Source organism: Contarinia nasturtii, unplaced genomic scaffold, assembly GCF_009176525.2.
Source record: "Contarinia nasturtii isolate CC-2019 unplaced genomic scaffold, AAFC_CNas_1.1 Cnas_scaffold_2166, whole genome shotgun sequence".
Taxonomy (NCBI): domain Eukaryota; kingdom Metazoa; phylum Arthropoda; class Insecta; order Diptera; family Cecidomyiidae; genus Contarinia; species Contarinia nasturtii.
The window spans coordinates 1,382,007-1,403,419 of record NW_022199493.1 but is presented as its reverse complement, the minus strand read 5'-3'; the positions used below and the strand labels follow the sequence as shown (position 1 = coordinate 1,403,419).

Below are 21,413 nucleotides of genomic sequence, written 5' to 3'. Positions count from 1 at the left end.
AATGTTCAATAAATTTTCTAAAACAATTAGTTTTTGGTTATCCGGCGTACGATTTTAATGGCTGTCGGGATGGAAATAGCGGCTGGGCGTTCGATATATCAATCTCTTCTATTCTTCATAATATTAGTATTTAGAATTTATCGTTATAGTTAGTGCTCAGCTGCTATTCAAGGCCCTCTACTTTTAGCAGGCACTATTTAGCCAACATAATCATATAATGGTTACAAAACAATCCATATATGAATCATATATGTCGACAATTTGCTTCATGCAAACCAACGATTGGAAACGCTGTAGTTCAGTGTTTAATTGAGTAGGGCGGCGCCACCGTCTATACATACAAATGTCCATTTAAATCAGCGCCATCTACGCTAAAACATACTTTTGGTTGAAAATAAAACGCCATCATATTCCGACATTGATGCAAACATGAAAATATTGACAAAAATGTTCTAAATTCAGCATAATAATTCATGCAAAATGAATTGGAAAAAAATTCAACTAAAAATATCTCATCAAATGATTAAACTTTTTTGTAAAGGTAAATTATTTAAAAGAATAATGTTTGCAATTTAATAAAAACATAAAGTTGCATATCACATTAATTAAGAATAGAAAATTGGTCGTTTCATGTGAAACAAATCTTGGCAGTGATTTCTTTCAAATTAATTCTTATATTTTGTTATATCCATATTTCAGTTTTAACTAATTAAACCGAAATGTCTATTGTGTAAAATATAAAATGGTTAATAGTTGTGGTCTCAGTTACATTAATTTTTGAATTTCAGTTGTTGCACATGTGAGGCTTTGAAGGGGAAGGTTAATTTTCAATTCTTTCAAAAAAGGTTCATTTGGTCTCTCGAAATTAATTCTAAATTGAAATTATTGACTGGTCAGCATTTTTTTTTGTACGGCGGTGTTACATGTTTCGAATATTTCTCGCATTGTATAGTGATTGATATTCAGACTTCCCCAAGCAAAACCGGAAGTAAATTGAATTTTTAAATTCCTTTAGCTATGCAGTATAATTCAATAGAACAGTGCCGTTAGAGAGTTTGAGAGCAAGCAAATCTTTTTCATACAATTTTTTTAATAAATATTTAATAAATTCCGGAAATAGCTATTCAAAATTCAGACGGATGTATTTTTGAAATTTGTGAATATTTTTTGGTGAACAATAAGTGGGGAGAAGACTTTTGTTACACAAAAATGACAAATGTTACATAAATTTTGACAAATCTTACACAAAGTATCAGATTAGCAAAATAGATGAAATGGTTGGATTGGTAAGCTGTGTAAAATGCAAATAACGATTTTTTCAAACAAAAATATTTTTTTACTGATTCTGATATAAGTTTTGCGATACAAATAATTTTTGATAGACTTTTCAATGCCTGTATGATATTGTAATCATGTGAAAATTTGCAGATGGTATTTTTTTCACAAAAAGCTAACATTCTGAAATTTTGAAGTAATTTCAATACAATTGAGTGGTACCTTCCATACAAAATTTTCGTTTTTGAGCAAAAAATCCAAAATTTTGTTCGGGAGGTATCTCTATTATGCATTGAAATCTCTTCAAACTCTCGAAATGTTATTTTTGGGTGATAAAAATAACCTGTGCAAGGTTTCAGCTCATTACGATATCATACAGACATGGCTTCCATACAAAAATCCAATTTTTTTGAAATTTTTGTATGAAAAGTGTGTCAAAAGTTATTTGTATCCAATACACATTTTTGAGTGTTTAAGAATACATTAAATATCACTTTTGGAAGAAAAATTGAATTTTCCCCATGGGCATCAAACCAGACATGACACTTCAATCTATCAACCAAAGTCGCTAAAAATCTAAAGGTTTCTATTCCTCGGGATCCCCAAGTCAGATTTTGAATTACTTTTCTTGTTTGAAAGTTATCGTGTTAACAGATTTTTGCGTACAGCGTACAGGGTACAGGGTACGCACATACATTCGAACATCGAAAAAACGCTAGATTCGTGTTCCCTGGCCCCACATTTTTGATGGATGTTAATTTTTCGACCGATTCCAATACTTTACCTTACACACTAGTTGTGTGCGGAAAAGTAAAACTTAAAATTCAAAACGCACGAGAGTAGTAATATAACATGTGAACTGGACCAGTTAAATTGCGAAAACACCATTCGCCATTTTAATTTTTTATTGGTTTAGTTCGATTGATTCGTATGCAGTGCGACAAATCCCGAAAATATTTTATTTCTTTTCTTCATTTCGTTATTTCAAATTGTTCCCCCGCCAGGGCTATCAATGAAATTCAATCCAAACTTGAAAAATTATCGAAACATTTATTTATATATTTATTTCTCTCCTTCATTTCGTTGTTTCAAATTGAAATTAAAATAAAAATTGGAATCCAAACTCAAAAATGTAAAAATATTTTTTTTTTGAAAAAATCGTTATTTGCATTTTATACAGCTTATGAATCCAACCATTTCATTTATTTTGCTAATTTGTGTAACTTTGGTCAAATATTGTGTAACATTTGTCACACGTGTGTGTAACATTTGTCACTTTAGTGTAACATTTGTCACTTTTGTCATGTTAAAAAAAATTTCTTCAAAAAACCTTTGGAAATCGATAAAAATTTCGTTTCGGACGAAAATCCCTAGCAAATCGGATGAATTGAAGGTCCAAAATACTTCGACGCATACTGAGAAAAATGCCATTCGATAGCCTATGAATAAAGGTTTATACCAATAAAAATGAATTGTGTGTTTGTTGTTCAAATGGCGAACGTCGGAATTTATTCCAAAGACTTTTTAGTCTGCAGCGATATAAGTATGTTTTTAACAGAATATTTTGAAAAGACATTGCTGCAAAACACTTATATCGCTTCAGATACAAATTTATTTTATGTTTCTACAAAATATGCCACTTGATAGCATGATTCATTTTAACATCTGTGATTTTGTATAGATGTTAAAATGCCATTTTTATCTGTGGCGGTATTCTATACAAATATTATTGTTTATCGCAATTATTGTTTTGTACAAGGGATGGAGATGAGTGAGACTCAAACATGTGCTTCTTCTTCAGAACAATACATACGCAAGTATCACATGTACAGCAGAAGTCAATAAGTTTTCATCACAGAATCAAAGCTGAGTAGCGTGCGCATGTATTTGTGTTTGCACTGCTGTTATGGCGTATACTTTTGATGTTTGTGAGTTAGTGTGTATGTATTGTTCTGAAGAAGAAGCACATGTTTGAGTCTCACTCGTTTATATGTAAATTACATAGGCATTTCCAGGCCATGGTTTTGTATATGAAACAATGGATTCAATTGTTTGCTGTAGTCTCGAACAATCGAATACATTGTGCCACAATAAATCCGATAAATAATAATTCCGATAGGAATTATGTGCTAGAATACCGGCTCTGACTTCATTACCATTTAACATCTTTATTTTCTCAGAGTACAATGTAGTATTACATTCATAATCTTTCTAATCACTTTCTAAACTTGAAATTCAAATTCAAATCAATAAACTACTAACTACATGATTAACTTTGTAACCGAAATGTCTCGGTGCCAAATAGTTTTAAGTATTGCTACATATGGTAAATCGTCTTCAAAGTTGTTGGGCATTAAATTCTCAGCATATTTCGAACAATGTAAATACATAAAATGTGCAAAATTGTCTTGATTTGAATCAGCTAAAACAACCGGCAGTAAATATTCCATGTTTGATAAAAAAGTACAGTCCGCGAAAAAAGGATAGACGCAATAACATTTTTCCAAAAATCTTATTTAAAAAGCATAGATTCTTTGTCATTTTTTAGTCAATTTGTTTTGGAACTATTTATGAATAAAATTTTAAGAATTTTATTTTTTTCAAGTTTTTCGAAATTTTGTACTCAATAGACGCAGTCACTGTTTTTGATTTAAAAATCACATTTTTCGTGAAATTCTTGATCAGTAATTGGTGTGTTTGCCTCGGGCATCATGCAAGCATCCGATCCGGGAGACTGTCATACAGTGATTGAATTCTACTCTGGGAAAGATTTCGCTAGGCCGTCTCTATCACTTCCTTCAACTCGGTTTGGTTGTTGTATTGACGACATTCTTTATAAACTTCTCGAGCCAAAATGCTCCAAACGTTTTCAATTATGTTCATATCTGGCGATTTTTCCGGCCAATTGTTGAAAAGGTGGATTCCATGTTCCTCAGAGTGGGCCAAAATTGATCGAGCCACATGGATCGGCGCGTTGTCTTGTTGAAATTTCCAATTCAATCCAGCACATTCGTAACCATATGCAGGGAAAAGAGGACCAATTATCTGCTGATACTGTTCTGAGTGAATATTAACGGCACCTTTTTTAGGTAACCAATGGCTCCCCACACCATTACCGAACCACCACCAGATTGACGTTTACTGAAAGTCCATGGTTCAGTACGTAAATCGTGCCAATAATAGGCAAAACCATCTGGTCCATCCACATTGAACTTTTTTTCATCCGAAAAAAAATTTTTACGCCATTATTACGAAATATCATCGAATGTGATCATTAGCGAACTTCAAACGATCGTCAATATTGGCCGGCGACAACATTGGTTTGCGCTTCATTTTTGTGTACTTTATGTGTTTACAAGACCTTAAAATCTGCTGAACACGTCGAACACCAACTGATACATTGTTTTCATTTTTCAATTGCCGGGCAGAATTGAAATTATTGGTTGCACTTCGAATTAATAGCCGTTTTTCGGCGGCAGAAACCACTGTAGGCCGACCAGTTTTATTTTCACGATTTCGAAGGAAACTTCGCACAACTTTTTCACTTCTATTTATTTCAAAACAGTGACTGCGTCTATCTTTATTTCGCACTTTTTGAGTTCAATTTCGAAAAACTCGAAAATTATAAAATTATTTTTGATAAATCTTTTTGTGATGTGTACATAAATAGTTGCTAAATAAATAACAAAGAAATCAATACTTTTTAAATAAGATTTTTGGAAAAATGTAATTGCGTCTATCCTTTTTTCGCGGAGTGTATAATTTTGATTCGATTGAATATGTCACACAACTAAACTGTGAACTATCATCATCACACTGTTGCCACTGATCAAAACCGAGCACAGATGCTTGTTTTTGAAATTGATACGTTCAGGAATGTGTTTCATTTCTTCATACTAATCAACAACGAAAAATTTATTTATATTCTTTCCATTAAAAACATCATACGGATATTGTAGACATTAGTCCAATAATATAAACGTACAAAAATGGGATATAAACAGTTATAGATATAAACAATATAAAGTTCAGAGCACATGAAAATAACGATATTGATAATATCACAACAATACACAAACATATTGTGTGCAATCGAGTTTATTTCTCTTTGGGAAGTCTGAATTGCTATGCAATATGAATACAATTAAATCACACAGAATTTTTTGAACTTCTAATTGGCGATACCTATTTTTTATTTACAAATGCTAGAAACTTCCTATTCTGCATACATGTTTTAGACATATACAGCTATATATATTATTTGTTCATGCAACTTGGACCACTTAACTGAACAATTAAAACTTGCAACCGAAGATTTGAAAATTCACACTCTCCACAGACAGAAAATATCAGCCGACGCTATACGCAAAACCGACTGGTACGTGCGCTCATACGTTTTTACTTCTTTTACATCTATTACCATACGATTTTTTGACTGTGCGAAGATACGCACAAAGAGTAACGAATCAGTCAAAAAATCGTATGGTCACTAGATGTAAAAACGTATGAGCGCACGTACCAGTCGGTTTTGCGTATAGCGTCGGCTGATATTTTCTTACTGTGTCTCACTTTAATTTTTTATAGTAAAATAAATAGTTCAATGATAACTGAAAAAACACAAAATCGCACAATATCGATATAGAAAAGACGCTTAATCATCTGCCTATTATAGGATAAATATTTATTCAGAAAACAGAAAATATCAATTTGAATAATTTTGGAATTAACACAATAAATATTGATATTAAATAATTTGCTAGAGAATTATAATTTCGAAATTATATCTATAACCTAGTGATTAAACTTAATTTAATGGAGTAGGAAATTATTTTGATTGACATTTTGAAGACAAAACTCCACAGATATCTACTTAACATATTCATTAGGTATTACTCAAGGTTTTTGGAATTAGTTCTCTATATATATGAAATATTTTCATATTTTATCGAAAAACTACAAAAAAACTGGATGATGAACAAATTCGTAAACAAATCAAAGTGTAGTGAAAATTGTTGAACTTAGCCATTTGTAAATTATATTGACTGTTCCATAAACTGATTCGCAGGACATATAAGACCTATAATACTTGATTCTTGGATTAATAATATAAAAAATGAGATAATTATCTTAATGACATTAACCAAAACTGTAATTTCAGTACAGCTTACCAGTAATAAAGTACTTGCCCGAAAATTAACATAGATCAAAATAAAAAAAAAATCTGTAAATATTAATTGTTGGATCAATTGGAAAATCATTATCTCAAAATAAACTTGGTAATAGGCATAGAAGCTTTTATATACATATGAAAGTAGATTCTGTGTAGATTCTCAAATTTATTCCTGAATTTTATTTATTGATTTGTTCGTAATTTCCATTAAAAATAATATGTTATAGCCACAATTTAGCACAATATTTTCTAAGCAGAGAACCCCGCCGCATATCATTTGCTTGTAAAAAATATAGAAGACTCAGTACATTGCGAACCTTAGTAAATGTAATACTTGTCACTGTCATCACAAACGCATTCCAATAATTTAATAACTCAATCGCATAATATTTTCTCAAGTGGATGTTATTATGCGGCGATATGCTCGCTTCTGACTTAATTTAAAATGAAAAATGAATAGACTAGAATAAGAAATCTACTTGTATTAAATTTGTATGGAAAACATTTATATTTTCCGCTAGTAGACTCAAAATACATGTAGAGCTTTTATTCCAGCCCATTCAAATATTGTTAAATATGTTTTGAAAAATATATATATTCATTGCAGCTGTAATGTAAAAAAATGCAATAAATGCATTATTGATTATATTTAATTCATAAGAAAACATAACCTGTATAAAAGGGAAAATTCATTTAGCAAAAACAAGTATTATAAAATGCACACATGAATAAATCACATTTCACCAAAATTATTACCCTGCCTATATTTCAAATGAGTTAATACAATACTATTTTAAGAACTTCGGCCATTTTGTTGATTACCAAAATATCAACGAAAAACAAATTTAAAAGAATTTATATAAAATGTGATTATTGGTGAAAATACATCAAACTGACACCATTTCCATTTATTTAGACATCGCGGAGGCTTTTGACTCAGTGAGTATAAAATTACTAATTAAAAAAGGGATGTATATTCGAATGTCCGCGCATGTGAAAGTCGAAACTTGGGACTAGGTTTAAATAATTGTACCAAAACTGTACTTAATTGTACCGCAATTTATTTTTATTTGTACCTTACTCGTTTGGCTAATATTTGAGGTTCAAATTTCGGGGCACTTCAATTTGCCGGTCAACTAGCCAAAATAAAACTCAAAGATATTTTTTAAATTTTTATGGCTGATAATAATTGTACCTAAAATGTACCTTCAAAATAACATCATCATAAAGTCATTACTTCGATGGAGTTCTTCTGCAGAGCATGTCCTTCAAAATTCACGGGGGATTTCCCGAAAAAATGGCAAAAATGAAAATCAACGATATTTTTTAAAATTTTATTGCTGATAATAATTGTACCAAAAATGTACTTAACTGTACTTCGATTTATTTTTAATTGTACCTTACTCGTTTGGATAATATTTGGAGCCCACATTTCGGGCTAACTCAATATTGTGATAGAATGACGAAAACAAAACTCAAAGATATTTTTTAAAGTTTTATAGCTGACAATAATTGTACCTAAAATGTACCTTCAAAATATCATCATCATAAAGTCATTACTTCGATGGTGTTCTTCTGCAGAACATGTCCTTCAAAATTCACGGGGGATTTCCCTAAAAAATGGCAAAAATGAAAATCAACGATATTTTTTCAAATTTTATGGCTGATAATAATTGTACCAAAAATGTACTTAATAGTACCGCAATTTATTTTTAATTGAACCTTACTTGTTTCGATAATATTTGGAGCTCACATTACGGGCCAACTCAATATTGTGATAGAATACCTCACTGAATCTAATTGTACCTCACTGAAAATAATTGTATTATCAGCAATAAAATTTTAAAAAATATCGTTGATTTTCATTTTTGCCATTTTTTCGGGAAATCCCCCGTGAATTTCGAAGGACATGCTCTGCAGAAGAACACCATCGAAGTTATGACTTTATGATGATGTTATTTTGAAGGTACATTTTAGGTACAATTATTATCAGCCATAAAAATTTAAAAAATATCTTTGAGTTTTATTTTGGCTAGATGACCGGCAAATTGAAGTGCCCCGAAATTTGAACCTCAAATATTAGCCAAACGAGTAAGGTACAAATAAAAATAAATTGCGGTACAATTAAGTACATTTTTTGTACATCCTAGAAAAGTGTTTTGGCAAAAGCATGTATCGAATCGTATTTGTCTGGTCACAGACAAAAAGTCAATATGATTGATACAAAACTTTCCAACTGTTCAGATAATTGAAAATAATTATTTTTATTTCTTTATACTTCCCAAGGAACAATTGTTGGCGCAAAATCATCCATTCCAGGCATTAGTTCACGGTCAAAATTGGGGTCGGATTTGTGTGTAGTTTCAGTAATTTTCAACGTCACAATGGAATTAAAAAAAGAGAAAAAATAATAAAATTAGATTAATATGAAAAAAATTGAGATCATTCATTATTATCAATATGCAATAAACTCTACTTACCAAGTACAATTTATACCAAGAGGTAACTCGTACTTCGGCAAGGCCACAATTTAATCAAGCATAGCGGACTAACAAATAATTGTTATAAACTAATTTCTAAATTATAATTTGATTGAATGATGTTGTTGTTGTTGAATGAGGGCTGCTACTGCTACGGCTGCAGATTTTCATTATTGACATTCTGATTCTGACCTCGATACAACGGCAATGGCTGATTGTTGTCATTCCGGCGTGGTCTCCGCACATTTGGATGAATTGTCCGCTTGAACACAACGCATTCACCTGCATAATGATATAACAAAAACACATTACATGTATAACAATTACTTTACAATTTGTATCAATTTCAATTGATTGCATACCTTTGTAGAGGATCAGCTCCGCTGCTGTGATATCACGATGCCATACAGTTGTGAGCGTTGGTCGTGCTCCGGCAGCTCCTTCGATTTCAAAGTTTGCCACATTTGGTAGCCATGTTTTGAAGAAGCGTTGCTTCTTTGACACCAAACGACCTGCATTCGGTCCATCTCGAAGAGTTGCAGCAATGACATCGCCCATATCTCGCATCTCGCGCCACATTCGTACAATTGTTTGCTCACATTGGTACGATTTTGGCCAACGATTTGAAATCGTACACGATTGTAATCGCCGCCTTGAAAAATGGACCTTTAAAGACTAAATACCTCAAACTAACATATGTTAAGAAAATATTGAGACTAAATTCAGACGTCCGCCGTTTGAACAAAAAACAAACAATATAAAATTCTTTTTTATTGGTATAAACCTTTATTCATGGGCTATCGAATAGTACATTTGCATTACACTGAATGGACCATTGTCTTCGATTTTAGAAGTTTGTATCTAACCTTCAAAATCATGCTCTGGACAACCGATTTGTCGATTTCTTTCAATTTTCTCTCAATCCATCCAACCAATTGTTACTCGTTTCAAGTATTTTGGACCTTCGTCTATAACATACATCAAAAAACAGACTAGAAATAATTAATTTGGTGTCTTTTTATGAAGTTAAAAAGATGGTCCTTTTTTCATGAAAATGCTATTTTTTAAGAAGTGAGACATTATTGTGGTTTTTTCTGCTTGCAAAGCATAATTTAGTCTTTAATCAGATAGTTCTCAACAAACTCTATCGATTTCAACAATATTATATTTCAGCACTAAATTTTCGAATATTGGCTCTAAAACACCTTCCAAAGAAGATCCCACCATACAAACACCCCTTTATTAAAGTTCGGGTTGTCGACGTCTCTAGCCTTATATAGTAGTGCCCTAACATAATCAATGCAAAAGAAACCACTTGCACTTGATTCGTGGTTCGATTTGGCGATGAATGTCTCTCTATCCAAAATGATGAATTTTTCAGCGCAACATGCTATGAGATTAAGTAAACATCCAATTTTTGACACCCTTTGCAATTTTCTCGTAACTTATTTTGCTGATTACTAATGATCGTGTCTAAATCTATTGTTTTGGTACAAATTTGGATGTGCTGTAACCATAAAAATCACCAAAAATGAATTTTTGCTTGACCAACCCGGTTTTCGGTACTTAATGACAATTTTGAAGGGTTTGAGCATTTAAATTGGGAATACGACCGTACTTTTTGCATTCTCAAGAATCTTTATATTCATATTAAGTCCATGAAACACGATACATGGTTCGAAGACAGATTGGTTCATCTTTAGACACATGCAGAATTTGTTTTGAACTTAGCTGTCCAAAACCATTTGAGACACTTTTTCGTAAATCCAATTTGTACGTCATTGCGAATGAATATAACTGAATGGTTTGAGTTTGACAATAGAGTAGGAGTCCCGTTAAGTATCCTATGTGCATTGGTTGACATTTTTATTTTTGTTTATGTAGCGCAATAAACGCCTGAATTTAGTCTCAATATTTTCTTAACATATGTTATGACAAAATTGTAAAACAAATACGGCGAGGGTAATTACCTTGGCAATGGGATCCCTTGATCACGTATCAAGCGTTTATTTTGCGAAAAAAATATAAACTGAGATGTCATGGGTATACCCTAATGTATATGAATAGATGTCTATTAGATGAATAAACATTTTCAATCGTGCTAGTTAGACGGGCTAGTAGTTTGTAATAATTATTATATTAATTATTTTTTAGTTGTTATATTCGTATTTATGATGATTTAATTCGAATCATCTTTTTCTTCTTGGCACGTCCAAATGATAAGATGATGATGAGCGGTAAGTTATCGAATGACAAAAAAGGAACATTTACTACATACATACATATACAGACATATATGGCCTTTCGAAAAGTCTTTGAAAATGACCAAAGATCAAAAACGCATCAAGTTTTAATATTTCAACAGCGTTTTACACACCTTTCACCAGAGGAACATAGGTAATGACGAGGGTTCCTAGGGTTCGGATTACCCCCCTCTAAAATATTTTTAGGAACCATCAACAATTTTGGAAATTATGACCTTTTTTTTGCTTTTCACTTTTCTTGACCGAGAAGGGTTGCTAGGGTTTTTCGCATTTTTCGGATTTGGAAGGCAATTTGAAGTTGGAAAATTTTTCCGATTTGCTAGGGATTTTCGTCAAAAAAGTGAAGAGAAAAAAAACGATTTTATCCTCATTTCCTACAAATTGTAGACATCGTCAGGTACCCCCTACGGAATTTTGCCATCACCGCCCTCTAAAAAATTTTCCGTCATCATCTATGCCAGAGGAATGTTTTTTTTCTCACCTTTTGCTGTTTCCTCTTTTTAAAAGGATTCTCGCCGACCACAATTTGCTTCATCAAATGCAGCTGAAAGTTCACGATCCATGAATTGGTGATAGCCTATTGTGTGTTAAACATACGAAAAAAAAAAGAATTGAATAAATAAATAATGCATTATTGATAATTATCAACTGTTATAACATTAACGAAAAAAACAAAAAAAAAACGCGCACGCACGATTAACTCACTGGGGCTGGCCATTGTTGCTCCCTTCTGAGATTTTTTTTGCGTTGCCACAGTTTCAAATTTTTGTTTTTTCGTAAAAGTGTTGACTGTTGCTTCGTGTATTTAGCTATAAATTAACCCTCCGTTGTGCGACACATTCCGTATACCTTCGTTGTGCGTATGGTTCTGGCCAGACCCCCATATATTTTAAATGAAAATTGACGCAATTTATAATCTCTTACCAGTAAAAATCCCCGGATTTGGAAAAATCTTTGTTTCAAGATACTGTATGTGGTAGATGGGTCAATGATATGACATTTGGGACAAAAAAAAAGTTTCCCAGATTGATATGGGACTAGATATGACCCTTGGTAGTTCCAAGAACCCCAATATTCAGGTGAAATATGACATGAATATTTCTGAATATTAAAGCAAAAAACTATCAATCGATTTTTCTCTCTTTTCCGATGGGAAAATCCATAGGGCGAATCACGCTAGTGAATACTAGAAAAACTAGTAAATCTAGTGCGAAGAATGATGTCACAAACGAAGCCAACTTCACACCAAAGGCCATATAATTTATATGAAAAACTACTGAGAGCCAACTTCACGCACTAGAATTTTCTAGTTTTCTAGTGAAATCTTATCAAAAACTAGATGCACTAGAATTTCGTGATTGACCTCATGGGAAAATCGCAAAAATAACGAAATTGCACATATCCGTAGGGGATGTAATCCCTCGAGTGCTCAACTTCCAGAATACTTTGGACCAGGTCGGAACCACCTACTCCACAAGATTCACTTCCAGCTCTTGTCATCTCACTCTCGCGTATAAATCCAGTTTACTCTATGTATATTATTGTATGAGATGAAGCAAATGATTCAATACCATATGATTTCCCAACTTCTAGAACATTTTGGACCAGGTCGGATCCATCTGCTCCACATGATTCACTTCCAGTCCATATATAAAAATGCAGTTTACCTAGATACAACAATACCATACCTATAATATAATATTAGATGAAGTGAGAGGACATGAGCTGGAGGTGAATCATGTGGAGCAGATGGATCCGACCTGGTCCAAAGTGTTCTAGAAGTTGGGAAATCAAATGGTATTGAATCATTTGCTTCATCTCATAGAATATTAGAGTAAACTGGATTTATACGCGAGAGTGAGATAAAATGAGCTGGAAGTGAATCTTGTGGAGTAGGTGGTTCCGACCTGGTCCAAAGTATTCTGGAAGTTGAGCACTCGAGGGATTACATCCTTTACGGGGATGTGCAATTTCGTTATTTTTGCGATTTTCCCATCGGAAAAGAGAGAAAAATCGATTGATAGTTTTTTGCTTTAATATTCAGAAATATTCATGTCATATTTCACCTGAATATTGGGGTTCTTGGAACTATCAAGGGTCATATCTAGTCCCATATCAATCTGGGGAACTTTTTTTTTGTCCCAAATGTCATATCTTGGACTCCTCTACCAAATGAAGTATCTTGGAACAATTTTTTTTTGCAAATCTGGGGATTTTTACTGGTAAGAGATTATAAATTTCGTCACTTTACATATAAAATGTATGTGGCCAGACCCAAGCGCTACTTATGTGATATGTACATTGCGATGACCTTGTAACAATCCTTTTATGGGTTTTTTTGTCCTGATTTTTTTTTCTAAAATGTTATCAATAATATTCTAGGAGAAGTCATGAAATTTCGAGTAGATATCAAATTTGGAAATATTTTTAAAATAAAACTAAAATCGAAAAAGGTCTGGCCAGACCCTTTTGCACAACGGAGGGTTAAAATAACCGCATGTGTTATACACTGCATTATACATATTGAAAATAGAGAGAGAGAAAGAGAGAGAAAGAGAGAGAGAGAGAGAGAGAGAGAGAGAGAGGGAAAGTTATCAAACGTCCAAAAGTATCAAAGGATGTATAAGAGAGAGTATAACACATTTATAGTTGAATAAACGAGGGAAAACTTTCACGAAAATACAAAAATTCGGAATTATGGCAATGAAAAAAAAATCTCAGAAGGGAGCAAATAGGGCTAGCCCTAACTCACCATTCAACGATTCAACGTCATATCAAGGGCGGCATTCACATCACGAATAATCGTCAGCAATTTTCGTTTACGAATTTGTACAAATCACGGTACACCACGATCGACCATTTCCCAAACCTTCCAAACAATTGTTTGGCTCTAAAGCTCAAAAACGAAAATGTTGTATGGTATTTTCATTGAAATTCCTTAAAAATTTCATAATATTTTTTGTGGAAAAAATAGCCAGTGCAAGGTTTCACGTCATTATGAATCCACATTTTGGTGAATTTTTCAGATATTTGTAGGAAAGGTTTGTTAAAAATTATTTGTATCTCCTGTCTGAGATATACTGGAAAAATTCCACAATAACCACTGCTTATAAATATATTTCTTTCTTCGCAATATCATCACATTGATTATTTCAAAGCATATTTGGCACAAAATAAAATTATTGGAGTACATTGGATTAATCGTTTATAAGTAAATAAAAAAATTAGGATGTGAGTTTTATAAATAATATTCATTTAATGAATTTCGATTTGAATGATTTGTATAATCGTCATCAAATAGATGTGTTAGACTATTTTATACAAAATCATTTGAAGCTATTGGTCTGAATATTCGTTGAAATGAAATAGCTACAGTATACATAAAAGTTGTTGTAAACGCATAAATATAATATTAATTTAATTACTTAGCCTACAAGCTGTAGGTATGTTAAATGACATATAGATTTATTATGATTATTTATTCACTTTCTTTTTTGAATTCTTTTGGGTCAATGAAAATTATTGTTCAAGATTCAATGATGCACATTATTTTTATGAGCCTGATAATTTCAGTAAAATATAGTATTTAATAATATTTCATTTCAACTGAAAAATTTCGAAATGGTAAAAAAATATGAAAAATTCAATCACCAATCAAAAAACCTGAGTTTAGTCGATTATGCGATGTAAAAGTAATTGTATAGAAAACGACATTTACTATTTTACGATGAATTTGAATAAATTTAGTACAGTTCGGATCATCTCATTAATAACGAATGAAAATTGTGAACACCCTTTTTTGAAAAAAACTCAGACGTGCTAGAGTCTAATTGAACATGGTTTTTTAATCCTTGCTGTAATCAGTGGACATAAATCATGATAAACCTATGATAGCTACTGCTTAGGACATAAAACTGTGTTGATTGGTGAAATGACTTAAATAACATACAAAAAATAAAAATGTAAATCTTCTTTTTGACCATCTTTACTTCCAATTAGAATCGAATCCAGCAGTGTCAGAATCAGACGATTGCTCAGTCATTTCATGAACTGAGTGAATAGTTGTCGAGCGAGTTTGATTTGGTGTTGTTGGCATGCTCCGATGTCCGATTCGAGTGGTTGAATTCAAATATTCTGCTGATCGTTTTGCTCGACGCTTTTTTACAGAATTGAACTTTGGTGGCATCATTGTTTTGGTTTCTTTATTCTGAATAGAAGAACAGAAATGTGTAGACCTTTCATTATTACTAAACATGTTTCAATAAAAGATTTTACCGGTGGAATATTATCTGCGGACCCCCAAGTCTTATGGATGATATCAAAAGATGAAGAACACGATGTGTCTCTCGCTTGAAGATAACGATGGTTTACATCATTTGTATTACTTCCGTACTGTAAGTTGCTATTGTTACCAACTCCCAAAAAATTACTGAAAGCCTCTGTAGTTTTTTTTACGCGCACATTCAAAGAGCCAATACGAAGAAAGCTAAGATCTTTTTCTGTAAAACATACAATATTTTGTTGTAAAATGCATTTTTATAAAATAAGACATGTTTTCTATTGAAAATTTTAAAATAATGGGACAGTGATTATCCGGAAGGCCACTGGATTGACTCCTTGATGGATAAACAAAAAGATGGTTAACCGCATCATATCACAATCAATATAAAAACATTCACAGACAGAACAGCGGTTGTATATAGTGTCGTCCGAAAATGTTCAAATAAATCAGTTATTCCAACCAGTGGTCCGCAGACTTCAAAGTATAAATTTGAAAAATTTTCGCTCGCTAAAATAATCTTTAATCTGCTCTATAGCTGCCGAAAGGCACAGTGTCGTACCATATGAGATAGCTATAGTTTTACAATAGAAATTTCTGAAACATTGTTCATAAATTACGTGATTCGATGGGAATAATAGTGGCAATTCTTATGCTCAACTAAATTGTCTATATCATCGGCACTTTTCGATTTGGCCGACATACACCCCCCATTCCAAAAGTTCCGGATTTTTTTAAAAATAATAGATATCCGTAGCGCCACCTATTGGATATAATATGCGTTAAAAAGAGGGAGTTCTCATTTACATTGTGTGACAGTTTCGCGAAGATCGGATGTAAACATGTCAAGATATTGCGTCTTATTTTTTAGTAATTTTTGCTCGCGGTGATAAAATGGATTTCAAACAAAGAGCTGCAATTGAGTTTTGTGTTAAACTTGGTAAAAATTTTACCAAAACGCACCAAATGCTCCCACATATGCGTGCTGGGGGAGTTTTCCGGTTTGATCCCCACTTGCGGCAAATTTTTCAAAATAAATGTATAAATCATAGCAAAAATACACTGATTTTGAAGTCAACACACATTTTTACTTGTTTCTCTCATGCAAAATTGTTATTTTAGTTTTCCATATAAATCCCCCTCCCCCCTCGAGAGTCGAGACCAAAGTCAATTTGACCCCCCTGATCAAAAAAACGTGCGCATGTGTGAATGCTCCAATAAGCATATGGTCGTGATTGTCTATCCCGCACGCGAGTTTACGAGTGGTTCACACGATTTAAATCGGGTAGAGTATCGCTAAATGATGACCAAAGATCAGGTCGCCCAAAAAATGGAATATCCGCAAAAAACATTAAAAAAGTGCGCGAATTCATCAAGAATAATAAGAAATGTTCAGTGAAATTTATTGAAATGGAATTGGGGATTCCTCAAACCACTGTATATCACATTTCGACCGAAGAATTGGGACTTCGTAAGGTGAATTCACGATTTGTGCCACACAAACTCACCGATGATCAAAAAATGGATCGAATTGAACATTGCAAAGACATCATTGAAAGTGCTCGTATGGACCCAAACTTCTTGAAAAGTATCGTTACTGGTGACGAGACGTGGTGTTTTGAATATGAGCCCGAAACAAAGCGTCAAAGTGCAGAATGGAGGCGACCAGAAGAGGGTCAGCCCACAAAAAGTCGCTTTGAGAAGTCAAAAGTGAAGACAAAACTCCATTTAAAGATGAAAGGAAAGAGAAATATATCAATTGAACGCATACAAACAGCTGTCACCGACATCTTAATGAAGGTTCCTACAAAGGCCATTTCCGAATCATTTGACAAATTGATTGAACGTGCAAATGAGTGTATCGAAGCGAATTGAGAGTATATTGATTAATAATTTTTTTTTATCCAACACTGGGTACACTGGGTGTTTTTATTTTTAAAAAGTTCCGGAACTTTTGGAATGGAGGGTGTATTTGCCGTGGCCGTCCTCCGAAAGTCATTTTCAATTTTTTCCCTACGGTTACCGTAGCACGTTCACTTGACACACTCCCGGACATATTCATATTCGTTAAATAATGGTGCCATTTTCGATGGCCTAAGGTTCGCATGCGATGGATTTTGGCTGATACATAAATCAGGATTTTGCCATTACTACTAGCTCATTCTATCTCGCAACGACAAAGAAAAATTGGCAAATGGTAGATTAAAAAATTATCAGAAGAAAAAGTCTTATCAATAAAATTAAATAATTGATTCCGTATTAAAATAATAATATCACAATATCAATTGTCTTTCATCTTCAAAATTATACGCGGTGCGTACAGTATGACTTGAGATAACGTATAGTGCAAAATGTATGAAAATAATTTGATGAAGCAAAAATAATAATAATAATAACTGCATCGAACGGCGTTCCTTCGCCTTGGTGGTTTTTTTAAATAAATAAATATAATAATTATAAATATAATTTTGGCAATTTGAAGAGAGAGAGAGAGAGATAGATACAAAAATACTTTTTGATTCTTTGTTTGATTCTCATAAATAGTTTGCTTAATTACTTTTCCGCATACATCTAGTGTGTAAGGTAAAGTATTGGAATCGGCCGAAAAATTACCATCCATCAAAAATGTGTTGTAAATAATTTTTCAACTGCTTAAAATTTCTATAATCCATAAAAAAATTTTGTATTTATCTGTTTTGCTTTAAATAATTTTCTATTTTCAGTTTGATCGTTGATAAATTTACTTCTATATCAATTAAATTAGTATCACTATTTGGCATTTTTTTGGTATAAAAATCGTTGAATGATGTCAGCATATAATTTATTGGTTCATATGTCGTGTAATCAGTTCTCCTAATTGGTAAATCAAATAGTGGTGTTGCTCTGGTATCATGTGCTGAATTATAATATTTCATACTGTTTGAAACATGAGTTGACTTTAAATCTCCGTGAATAATTTTGAAAATAAAAGACACTTGCGCCATCTTGCAGTCTAAAATCGTTCCAGGCCATTCTCCTCAGTGCATACAATAAAAATTGCTTTTGTATTGACTCTATTCTTTTACACATATTGTCGTAGTGTGGATTCCATATTTCAGATCCATACTCAATAATCGGTAATATAAATGTAAAGTAAAGGCGTTTTAACGTCCATGGGTCGACAAAATCCCTGCTGTTGAATTTTAACCAAGCAAATCTTGATTTTGCCTTAGCAACAACATGCTCGATGTGTGATTTGAAATTCATCTTCACATCAAGCAATACTCCCAAGCAGTGTGTCCGTAATACATAGAAATAGCATTAAATAGTGTCGATATCTACACTAGTTATATCGGTCCACTATATATGGAAGATATTGCCGCACGGCATCGTATCGCCCGATCGAAGTGAGTGCAGACGGGAAAAATCACAAGTTGCCGTGCGGCAGTAGAAAGAACTGTGTGTATGCGCCAACATGTTTGCCGTCCGCACTCACTTCGATCGTGAGTTACGGTGTCTTGCGGAAATATCTTCCATATATAGTGCACCAATTATACTATATCGACACTATTTATTGCTATTTCTATATGTTATGGACACACTGCTCCCAAGTCCTTCATTACTTCAACTCTTTCAATTTGCACGCCATCTATTATATTCATATTTCATTGATCCACGATGATATGTTATTAATTTTGTTTTGTTAACGTTTAACTTTAATAAATTGCGCCCATAGTAATTTGCTACACGATCCAAATCCCTTTGAAGATGAATGCAGTCATCTTCTGATTTTATACATTTTGAAATTTTGGTATCATCAGCGATTGAAAGGATGCAAGAATTGGTCACGACGAAAGGTAGATCAATCACAAACATGATGAACAAAGTTGCGCCAATGGGATAACCTTGACCAGTACCAGAAGTTACTTCGATTGGGTCTGATTTAGTATCTGATATCTTGACTATTTGTCTGCATCCAGACAAATACGATTCGATCCATATTCACAGAATCAAAAGCCTTTGCGATGTGCAAATATATGGTGTCTGTTTGATGTCCCTTTCCCATGTTAATTATCGTATTCGATGTAATTTCTGCCAAGTTCGTTTTGCCAAGTAGCCTTTGTATTTACTATCTTCTAGTTTAGATATCAAGTAACCTTTATATATATTGTCTTATAATAAATAGTCAGTCTTTTACTATCAAACTATTCAAACGTATTTCTCAATACTTAACAGATGGTTTCATCAGTCGCATTCTATTCATAGCCGGCTTGATCAACCTTGTTTGATTGTGATTGCGAATCAATTGTTCTCTTTCTCGTCGAACGGTGAGATTCCATCAAACATTGTATGTATTCGTGCACTTTTTTCGTCACCGGTGTAAACTATTTTTTCATTTCATCATATTGAATGAGTCCAAATGCTCTCAACACGGGGACCAAATCCGTCGAACAAGTCGACGACAGCGCTTTGACAGGCGGGCCGCATGGAAAACTTGCAAATCCCTATTAACCAAACTACACTTGACAGTTATTGTATTACATTTTGTACGAGATTTATTTATTTAGAAATATAAAAAAAAAAAAACAATGTGACTCGCTTTGGATAACATTTCTATTTTTTACACCTAATGACGGCTTTAAATTTGTTTTTAAAAAACGACAAAACTTCTTTATCCGCAAAGTCCATCAAATATCAAAGATTTTAAAATAAAACACAATTTGTTTTAAGTATATTGCACCTTTATGACTTTGCCAATTTAATTTCAAGAATTCTATTCAAATAAATAACAATAATTGAAACAATGGTTCGGATGCATATCGACAATGTGTCATCCTCAGCGAGTACATTCAAACTAAGCAAAAACATTTTTATTAAAGTGTCGTAAGGTAGAGAGTGGAATGAGAAATGTGACAAAATTACAACAAATACTATAATGCTATTTGAAAAAACGTTCGACTGATTTAAATAACGGCGATCTGATCGGAGCGTCCATCGTGTTCATTGACACGCTACGGTTCAAGTACATATAGATGATCTCGTAAGCATCAAGTTTGTATGCATCATTTACTTGTTTTTTCAATTTGACGTTGTTTATGTCCCAGTTCATATGATTGTTCTCCAGTGCGTGTAGTGCTATAGCTGATTTTGTTGCTTGGTGTTTGTGTATGCTAGTCAAATGTTCTTTGAAACTTATCTCAACATTTCTCTTCGTTTGCCCAATGTATTTGTCTCCGCAATCACTACATGTAATTTCATATATTCCCGATTTTTGTTTAAATTCTGATTTGTCTTTTAAGCTCACCAACATATTATGCAACTTGCTATTACTATTATGTACAATATCAAGATTGTGTGTTCAATGCACAATAAGTGACTATCATTTATTGAATTTTGAAAAGCACCACAATGCAATTGAAATCAAATATAATGAGCCAGTCGTCAAAACCATTGAAACAAGACAAACATATCGCGACTTTATAAATGCAGACTATAAGCGAATAAATGAGTCGCTTCTTGATATAGATTGGCATAGTGTTTTTGATACAAGTCCATTACAATTGAGACTAGATAATTTTTATACAATTATTAAGTCAACAATTGAAACACATGTACAGTTAAAGACAAAAATCAACAGGAAACAACCGAGGTGGTTTACCAAGTCATTGGTTGAGTTGAAAAACAAGGTCAGCAAAGCACATCAAAATAAAAAAAGGCTCAACACACTTGAATCAATTGAACATTACAAAGAAATAAGAAGGAAATATAAACGTTGTGCACGCTCAGCTTTCAGAGATTACAGAATAGAGATGGAGAAACAGATAGATGATGACCCAAAGAAATTTTTCAAGCACGTGAATTTCAAAAAAGGGAAAAGTGAAGATCTACCACATGAGATGACTTATTTGAATGATAAAGCAACCGATCAATTAACAATTGCTGGTTTTTTTGCAAAACACTTTGGC

At 32.9% G+C, this 21,413-nt stretch overlaps 2 protein-coding genes across 3 annotated transcripts in view; both read right to left on the bottom strand.

The window, feature by feature from the left end:
- Positions 1 to 7,154: 7,154 nt before the first annotated feature.
- On the bottom strand, positions 7,155 to 14,121 carry LOC116347917. Of its 2 annotated transcripts, none has more exons than XM_031778722.1 (6): positions 13,942 to 14,121; positions 11,671 to 11,766; positions 10,896 to 10,975; positions 9,288 to 9,577; positions 8,926 to 9,207; positions 7,155 to 8,722 (listed from the first exon to the last, which is right to left on the bottom strand). In XM_031778722.1, the coding sequence occupies exons 1-5, from the start codon at positions 13,942 to 13,944 to the stop codon at positions 9,077 to 9,079; spliced, it is 600 nt and encodes a 199-aa protein (XP_031634582.1). In that variant the 5' UTR covers positions 13,945 to 14,121; the 3' UTR covers positions 7,155 to 8,722; positions 8,926 to 9,076. The 2 variants fall into 2 exon arrangements, with proteins under 2 accessions (XP_031634582.1, XP_031634583.1); XM_031778723.1 differs by having other exon boundaries at positions 7,155 to 8,715.
- An 888-nt stretch (positions 14,122 to 15,009) lies between these two features.
- Positions 15,010 to 21,413, bottom strand: part of LOC116347836 — a 102,071-nt gene continuing 95,667 nt past the window's right edge. Inside the window, exons 14-15 of the mRNA XM_031778575.1 lie at positions 15,465 to 15,688; positions 15,010 to 15,396 (exon numbers count right to left, since the gene is read on the bottom strand). Of these exons, the coding sequence (XP_031634435.1) occupies positions 15,175 to 15,396; positions 15,465 to 15,688 (446 nt within the window). The 3' untranslated portion in view covers positions 15,010 to 15,174. The remainder of the gene's footprint in view (positions 15,397 to 15,464; positions 15,689 to 21,413) is intronic.